Source organism: Eucyclogobius newberryi, unplaced genomic scaffold (genome assembly GCF_026437365.1).
Source record: "Eucyclogobius newberryi isolate DKJ021-1_F unplaced genomic scaffold, fEucNew1.0.hap1 SCAF_2, whole genome shotgun sequence".
NCBI lineage: Eukaryota > Metazoa > Chordata > Actinopteri > Gobiiformes > Gobiidae > Eucyclogobius > Eucyclogobius newberryi.
Genome location: NW_027315834.1, coordinates 20568940 through 20578051, shown reverse-complemented (window position 1 = coordinate 20578051; position 9112 = coordinate 20568940). Strand labels below are relative to the sequence as shown.

General features: G+C 39.1%; 2 protein-coding genes across 3 annotated transcripts; one reads left to right on the top strand and one right to left on the bottom strand.

Moving 5' to 3' along the window:
- The first annotated feature begins 678 nt into the window (after positions 1–678).
- ckmt2a (creatine kinase, mitochondrial 2a (sarcomeric)) lies at positions 679–5164 on the top strand. Of its 2 annotated transcripts, none has more exons than XM_072454289.1 (10): positions 679–760; positions 1716–1887; positions 2328–2526; positions 2605–2700; positions 2766–2987; positions 3185–3270; positions 3706–3829; positions 4180–4314; positions 4384–4509; positions 4587–5164. In XM_072454289.1, the coding sequence occupies exons 2-10, from the start codon at positions 1739–1741 to the stop codon at positions 4701–4703; spliced, it is 1254 nt and encodes a 417-aa protein (XP_072310390.1). In that variant the 5' UTR covers positions 679–760; positions 1716–1738; the 3' UTR covers positions 4704–5164. The 2 variants fall into 2 exon arrangements, with proteins under 2 accessions (XP_072310390.1, XP_072310389.1); XM_072454288.1 differs by lacking the exon at positions 3185–3270 and adding an exon at positions 3434–3519 and having other exon boundaries at positions 683–760.
- Positions 5165–5288: 124 nt separating this feature from the next.
- On the bottom strand, positions 5289–8376 carry ube2l3a (ubiquitin-conjugating enzyme E2L 3a). The gene is made up of 4 exons (XM_072454291.1): positions 8268–8376; positions 7584–7679; positions 7322–7508; positions 5289–5648 (listed from the first exon to the last, which is right to left on the bottom strand). Exons 1-4 carry the CDS (start codon positions 8292–8294, stop codon positions 5494–5496), a joined length of 465 nt encoding a protein of 154 aa, XP_072310392.1. The 5' UTR covers positions 8295–8376; the 3' UTR covers positions 5289–5493.
- Positions 8377–9112: the final 736 nt, after the last annotated feature.

Sequence of the window (9112 nt, the reverse complement as noted above, 5' to 3'; positions counted from 1 at the left end):
ATTGTTCACAGAAGGGCAAACTAATGTGGCAATGACAAAGATGAATGAGAAAATGTTTTTAAAGTTCATTGTACATAGTTACTGTTGATAACTGACACATGTCATCAGGTGTTTTGGAAGATCAGATTGTTTTGTGCATTTAAACACAAACCAAAATTCAGATTCTAATATTGGGTTTTCTGATTATTCTAGTCATTCATTCTTTTCTTGCCATGTAAATGTACCCAGTCTCTTTCAGATGCCATCCAAAACAATGTTTCTTGAAATTGAAGTTTTTTAACAATCCTTGTACAGGTTTTCTTTTATTGTACCTCTGAAGATTTCTAACAGTCTAAGATACCTATGTTATGTTATAATTATATATATATTATAACATAACATCGCTTCAATCATCCGTAGCCAGACTTCCCTCATATTTTAGTTTATTAGATATGTAACTCTTGATTTCATTATAAATGTTGCTTTCTGACTGTTTCACTGTTATTTATTAATTATAATTAATATTGCCATTTCCTTGTACAGTTGATAATAAAACCTAAAATAAAAAAGACTTATTTCTTAAAAGGTAAAGGATCAAATGGGGCAGTTCTGGGGGGTTGAGGACGTAATGGCTACAAAAGGTCAAGGTCAGACCTTCCTGTACGGTTATCAGGGATTGGCTTCAAGTAACTAATCCCCTGTAAGGGGTGGAGCCCTTATGGGTAGCTGAAAAGCTCTTTAACTGGAGACCTCCTGCTGCAGGCCGAGCAGCACTCTACAGGTACTGTACCTTAATTTTCTTCATTTCTAATTCTTCTACATACAACTCAAATTGCACAGTATCATCTGGTCAGTCTATTATTGAGTTTTGGAGTGTGTTGTTGTTGAAAATAGACTTGTCTGTCCTGTGAGTTGTGGAGGGTGAAAGGTCTCATCCTTGTCACATCCCAGTTTGATGAGAAGAATCATGAAAATGTACCCATTTTATGCACTGGAGTTTGTGTTTATCCTAAAATGTGAAAAATATAATCAGGACTGACAATGAATCCCTGCTGCTCTGAACCTTTCCTTTCTGTCACAAGAGTCTGGTCCTGTAACAGGTCCAGTGTGTGACTGAGCTGTGAGCCAGAGACGGCTTGGCACTACTCCATAGAAACATGGAGCCCCACAGTGATCTATAAATATAACTCACCAACAGCTGAAGTTCTTTGGTGTATATTAGCATAACCACCTAAAAAAAGTGTAATTGGTAAAAAATGTATGACAACAAAATGTCTTCATGAGGAAACCCTTGAAAGGGCTCAGCAAGGACTTGTTCAAACTGGGATTAACTGTAATAATCATGTCCTTGGTGCCTTCTCAAAAGGCAAAGATATAACGTGCCTTTTGTAAGGACAACCCAGAGATTATGTCTCTTTAACGTAAAAAATGAAATTAAAACTGTAATGTAATATTTATTCCATCCACTAAATTGCACTTTTTGGGAAAACATTTTCATGCATACAACAGCGCTATTGGTGAAGACAACATGTTTTCAAAATGAAAATTGTGACTGAGAATGTTTTACTGTAGAAATGCACTGGGCCATTTTGCATGTTGGGTGATAATGAGGCTAAAGAGGATCTACCCCCACCATTCCCCTTCTAAGCTTGTTACTGCTCCAGACCAGTACAAATCTGCCCACCGGTTGTACGTGTTACATCGATGTCATTCATTCTTCAACCCTTGTTCTCCAGCTCTTTGACCAAAAAGACAAAGGATGGCGAGCTCTTTCACACGCCTGATTTCAGGCCGTAACAAGGCCGTCCTGTTGGCTGGCCTTGGTGCTGGAACTATGGCCACCGGCTTACTGTTAAGTGAAGGTGGCTCTCTGACCGCTGAGACAAAGACAAAGCTGTATCCTCCCAGGTATGATTCAAACTACAAATGCACATCAGATGCTTAATAAAAGAAGTCTTATTCAAAACTTGTGGCTGACAAAAGACCAATCACACCATCAACACTAGGAAAGTAATAACATTTTTAAAGATGTTTAAATCCATCTCCAAATAAAATGAACAAGTGTCAGAGCAGCAGCAGTCTCCCTGACATTCTCAAGTTTCATAGTGTTGCCTTTGACTCACTCTCAATGTCAGATTTCCGTCTCCTCTGCATAGTGCTGTTAGCTTAAGAGATATGACTAACACCAGGTGTCCAGCCAATTAATTGTTTTCCAGTCACAAATAACATTGGCGCAATAGTTATTTTGTGTAATTCAAATGTATAAAGGATGTTACAACTGCAAATAAAGATATTCTGACTTGTATTCATAAACTGAGAATGACTTCTACATGTGGCCCTTGGTGTAGCTCTGACTTCCCAGACCTGAGGAAACACAACAACTGCATGGCTGCCGCCCTGACTCCAGCTATTTATGCCAAACTGAGGGACAAGGTCACTCCAAACAACTGGACCCTGGACCAGAGCATTCAGACTGGAGTGGACAACCCCGGCCACCCATTTATTAAGACCGTGGGCTGTGTTGCTGGTGATGAGGAAAGCTATGAGGTCTGACATCTTCTTACTACATTTTCTGTAGTGCATGTTACAAGCCTCTCAACATTATTGTTTGACCCTTCTCTCTAGGTGTTCTCTGACCTCTTCACTCCTGTCATCATCGACAGACATAACGGCTATGATCCAAGAACCATGATACACCCAACTGACCTGGATGCATCCAAGGTGCTTTGTCAACATTTTAAATCACCCTCTCAAATGTAGTGCTCAATGTAGTGTCCTCTGCCCAGATAACCAATGGCATGTTTGATGAGAACTACGTGCTGTCATCTCGTGTGCGTACGGGCCGCAGTATCCGTGGTCTGAGCCTCCCTCCAGCTTGCTCCAGGGCTGAGCGCCGTGAAGTGGAGCGGGTGACGGTGACAGCCCTGGCTGGTTTGAAGGATGACCTAGCAGGACGTTACTACAGCCTGGGTGACATGACAGAACAGGAGCAGCAACAACTGATAGATGTATGTTTGAACAAATCATACTCACAAATACAGATGTAATCAAAGAAATAGTCCATAAATATGTTGCCTCACAACTATTATCACTGTTTTAATGAAGTTCTATATGAATAATACATTAGATGTAAAATGCCTGACTCAAGGAACTGCTACTACATTTAAATTTCATATTTTCTCCTCCAATACATTCATGCTGCCAGGATCACTTTCTTTTTGACAAACCTGTGTCTCCATTGCTAACCTCGGCCTTCATGGCTCGTGACTGGCCTGATGCCAGGGGGATCTGGTAAGGCCAAAACATGTCAACTCTACTCCCCCTTGAATGTACCAATACAGAAACAGAGAACATGTATAATTTTGGTGGTGATACAATCCTACAATCAATCCTTCTGTCACTTGTCCTTTCTCGTCCTTTCTCACCCTGTCTCTACCCTGTCTATTGATCCCAGGACCATTTCCTGTTTGACAAGCCTGTGTCTCCATTATTGACATGTGCCTTTATGGCCAGAGACTGGCCAGACGGCAGGGGCATCTGGTAGGGTGGGCATGCTCTGCCGCATGTAGTTTTCAGTGTGACTATCTTTCAAAGTAGTTTTGACTCATTAAAGATGTGCCGCATGATATTACACATGTTACAGTAGATTTGGATAGCCATGCTCAATAATGACTCGTGTTTCACCTCAAGAGCTACAGATTTAGCAGCTCTCACTGTTCTCCTCAGGCACAACAATGAGAAGACCTTCCTAATCTGGATCAATGAGGAAGACCACACCAGAGTCATCTCCATGGAGAAGGGTGGCAACATGAAGCGGGTGTTTGAGAGGTTCTGTAGAGGACTGAAACAGGTAATAGGACAGAAACATTAAATATTATACAGTGGCTTAAGAAAGTACACCTTTATCTTACTCAAGGTGTTTTGCATTAATAGATGACACTATTGTGCACCCTCATTCCACTAGTCTAATTTTTCTACCCAATTAACCAAACACAACCTGATTAAAGTGATATGTAAAATGTTACTTTTGGGGCACTGTATTTCATAACCATACAAAAGTTATATAGAATTAGGAAAATAGAAAAGGAAAATCTAAGTTTTACGTCTAAAGATCAAACACAGAAAATAAATAACTAAGTGCTAAGTCAATGCCTCGTGGGCATAAGTGACCACCTTAACACCGTGTGTTAATCCCCAAAGGTGGAGCATCTGATCCAAGAGAGGGGCTGGGAATTCATGTGGAATGAGCATCTCGGATACATCCTAACATGCCCCTCCAATTTGGGCACTGGTCTTAGAGCGGGAGTTCATGTTCGGCTGCCAAAACTAAGCCAGGTAACACATATTTTGATAATGTACTGAAATGTAATGATCAGTGTTATTTCATCTGAAAATCCAATGCAGGACCCAAGATTCTCCAAACTGCTCAACAACTTGAGGCTGCAGAAAAGAGGCACTGGAGGTGTAGACACAGCTGCCACAGGAGACACGTTTGACATTTCCAACAATGATCGCCTGGGAAAATCCGAGGTGAACTATTGATTAGTGTCAGGTTGATGTTAAGTTTGTAATTTAAATTGACTCTGAAATTGGTTCTTTGTGACCAGGTGGAGCTGGTCCAGTTGTTGGTTGATGGAGTCAACTACCTGATTGACTGTGAAAAGAAACTGGAGAAGGGACAGGACATAAAAGTCCCTGCTCCAGTTGCTCAGTTTAAAAAGTAACCTTACAATCCCTCAAGACATGTGCACTCTGGGCCATAAAGGTTCTCCAAAGGTGCCCTTCTTTTTTGTTACAGAGACCATTTCCCCAACAAGAAAACTATTTAGCACCATCACTTCAAGGTCTTCACTGTAACCCTAATTAAAATAAACATAAATGAAAGATTGTCTGTGATGCTTATTAGAATAGTTATGTACAATGTCATACAGATAGACAGTAGTACAAAACTACCAACTCCTATTTCAAATTCAAACATGACAAAATAAATATTTTTTTACAGTATTTTATAAATTTGACTTTTCCTTACAATAAAACGTAGGCAGAAATATATCGCAGAACATTGCATTAAAGGAACATGTTGTGCGCAGAGGCAAAAAGACAGAAATACTATGAAATTCTATAGTAAATATTGAACCCACAATTATAACCCATTTGCTTTCATTTGAAGATCAAAATAGTAGGTCGTGTAATCCCTCGTTCGTCCAGGAGTGTTCCATTGTAGAAAAAGATTCAGTTGTAGTCATCTGGACTCTAAAAACAGAGTCCAGATGACTACAACTAAATCTTTTTCTACAATCAAAATAGTATGTAAGAAGAAAAAACAAAAACAATTCTTATCATTTGCTTTTCTTCTATTACAAATTATTTTTTGGAAAGTTTAAGAACAACCAACCCCTGGTGGCAATAACTTGCCTATACAGTCAATGTATTCAGTTTGGCATGTGCCAAATGGACAGTAGAAACTCCCTGTATGTGGGTACACGAAGAAACTGCTGTGTCACTGCCGTCTTCTCAGTCCACGGGTCGCTTTTCACTGTATTTTTTTGTGAATTCTTCAGCATTCTTCATAAACTTTGCCCGATCTTTTGTGTATTCTTCTGCCAGGTCAGACCTCAGAGGGTGCTCGGGCTCTGGGGAGTTCACCAGAGCAACGAGCGAGTGAATCACTACAGGAGACAAGACACAAAATTATTTATTCCTTCAACCATGCAAAGTTTGAATACATTAAACAATGCAAGGAGCCGGTATCATAAAGGTATTTGCAACTGAAATATTTTGAAGGAAAAAAAAAGCAAGCTCCAACTGAAACTTTGATAAAGCAACTTTGGATTTGATTTATTTGTCCTGAAATTTGAACTGGGCAAAAGAGAAAATGGGTGAAGAATGGGTACTCAAATCTGTAAATTAACAGAGGCTTGGAGCCCAGCACAGAACTTCTTCATAGCAGAAGCATTCAGACTGTGGACACTTCCTGTGCACAGAATCTTCAGATCACTTAATATTTGATTTTAATACATTTCAGAGGTTTGATTGTGGTGGTGAAGGATAAAACCTGTTTTCACGCACAGCTTTCTAACAAGCTATAGAGCAGGGAAGTCCAAACCTTTTCATCAAGGACTTCATATCAAAACATTTGACGCCACAGACTGGTGGTCAACACAGTGTCATTCTCATACATGCATTTTTAAAGATTTAATGTTCCTCTATTTAGTCTTGGAACAATAGCTTTAGGTCTGTACCACGATGCAACGTGAGGTTATTGATGTTATAGGGGTAGAAATACATGCATTTGCTGTAAAAAGGATTATTGAATTATGTCAACTGGACAAAGTTCTTTAAGAGTGAATGTTTTGCTACTCATCGAAGTAGATTCTTCCGTTCCTTTGACCAGGATCTGGTAAGCCTTATATCTGTCTTAAGGGTGGAGCCAATTACACTGAAACTAACACGCCCTAGTTGTTTACAGTAAAGAATATGTTGTTAGTCAAGTTTATTGAACTACTCTAAAGTACTCTTTTATCCAGTTGACAATTTAATTTTCTTTTATGATGGCACCAACCTGAAGGATTACACAAACTCCAGTAAAAAGAACTGCCTTTACGTTTGGACACCACGGCTTGAGGTCTTTTTTTCCCCTCCGAAATTTAGATTTGCTTGGATGTTTTTTGTCATACAGACAGGACTACCTCAAAGTCAAAATGGTTCTATACTATTTATGTCACACTGTGACCAATTACAATTTATTTTTTAAATTCCAGCAACTTGCTGTTGGCCATTTGGCACCCTCCATCCACATTGGAGGAATGTCCAGATCCTGGTAACAGCAGTCATAGAGCTATATTTTTACACTACTTGGTGATGACCGAATTTACTGTGGATGTTTAAAGCCTTGGGAATTCTAGCCATTCCAAGACTGACACCTTTGAACAATGAGGACCTTCTGGTGATCAGAAAACTATTTGTGAACCATACCTTCTGCAGAAAGCAACTGGAGTAGATCCTTTTTTTAATTAGTGACAGTGAATGTTTTAGTGCAGGTCTGTATTTTTCATTCTAAAATATTTCAGGTTTGATTCATAATTTATTACAGAATAGTTTCATTAAAGCTGGGAAAGGTTCTCCGATAATGATGTATCCTTGTATTCCATGTTTTTATAATATATATATATATATATATATATATATATATATATATATATATATATATATATATATATATATATATATATATATATATATATATATATATATATATATATATATATATATATATATATATATATATATATATATATATATATATATATATATATATAGACAAACTAGACTGCTTTCATACCTTGAAAGGTTCTAGTAGCAGGCTTCCAGTTCTCAGGACTTATGATGGGAAGGCAGACTTGGCCCTTGTCATCAATGTTTGGGTGGTAAATTTTTGTCTTGAATGTGATTTTTGGCGGTTTGAAAGGATACTCTGCAGGAAAGATGATCTCAATTCGAAAAGCTCCTTTGTCATAGGGAGGACAATCCTGATTTAGGAGAAAATGTGTCAAAAAATGCATATATTTAAAGAACAAAACACACAACTCTAGTTCTATACTTACAGAAACGATAAGGCCTTGCCAGTTCAAAATATTAGATTCGTCCACAATTAGGTTACGGAAATTTTGTATTCCTGAATTGCGAATGTCTTCAAGTTCCTATAGAGAAACAAAAACAGATTTGTTAAGTAGATAAAGTAGTCCTCAAACAATACAACTCAGATCTCACAACGCTACACATCACACATACCGGTACCTTTACTCTCTTTAGACAGCAGTTCAAAATTAAAACTGATGGGTGCTGTCCATCATTGTTTGATTTGAAAAACTAAACCTTTTCCCCCCCGTTTCGGATGAGGAAAACACACAGTTACTGACATGCGCGCACATAAAAACACCCAATAATGAAGGATCATCCGAGCCTCTGACGTCAACGGCTCCATGTTTGGTACAGCTGCTGCAGTGACTGTGCGTAAAACCGTGTGTCGTTTACGGTCAAACACAACTACCGTTTCATTCAACGCCGCGCGAAATGTGTCGTTTTACATGCGGTTTACAGTAAGGGCATAACTGTGGTTTATTTTTTGAAGGGAAAAAAAAGCGCTTGGTTAGTTCTGTCGCTGTGTCATCATCATGCTTTTGGTTTCGAGCGCGTGAACAATGGAGCACTTTAAACTCCCAAGACTGATTGCGGATTGAACAAAAAAACACGGCTCGAGCTTTTGGTGATGGTTTGAGACGATTTACCTTGCCAAGTCGCCTTGTAGTTGCCATTATAGATACTAGTTTTCCTTCTTCTTGGTCTTCCTGTTCCTTCTTCACTTCTCTGAGTTTGTTCTTCTTGGCGTTACCGGTGGCGAGCAGACAGAGGTGTGCGCGCTTTACTACCACCGTGCGGAGAGGAGTGCGTCTGCCGCAACATCACAGTCATTTGCGTCACTGAAGCCTATCTTTGTTTGTGTTGCTTTGAAGTGGTACCACGTCATCTTGGTCTCCCTTTTTTCCCCTCTTTCTCTCATTCTCTCTCTTTTTCACTCTCTCTCTCTTTATTATTATGCTTTTTTTTATATGGTATAGCGTAAAACACATACTTTGAAGACATACAACTACAGCAGGTGGCGGTAAATGCACCTTTCTCTGCCAACGGTCAATAAATGTAACACAACAACAACAACAACAACAACAACACGTCATCTTTTTCTACTTCTGAATGTTGACACTGTGTTGCAGTTGGTTGAATGCACCCGTCAGTCAACGGCTGACCCATAGGGTGAGTGGGCAGGTGGAGTCCGCTTAAAAGCCCTTTTTACGTGGTATATTGTCACAGGACTGAGATCACAAATCCCATTTTATGATCATATAAAGCCCAGCCTGAGCCATTTGTAAAGTTACCTACAAGGTTACCTATGAAAGGACAACAAAACATGGACAACAGAATAAGACACAGATACCTTTTTCCAACTGAATTCTTTCCAAACATGAGGTTATATGCAGAGGAGGTCAAAGTACAGCTGTGACTCTGTTATTGTCAGGATAAAAACTGAGACTAAAAAGGTATAGAATAAAGCTTACATTGGTTAGAGATAATAAGA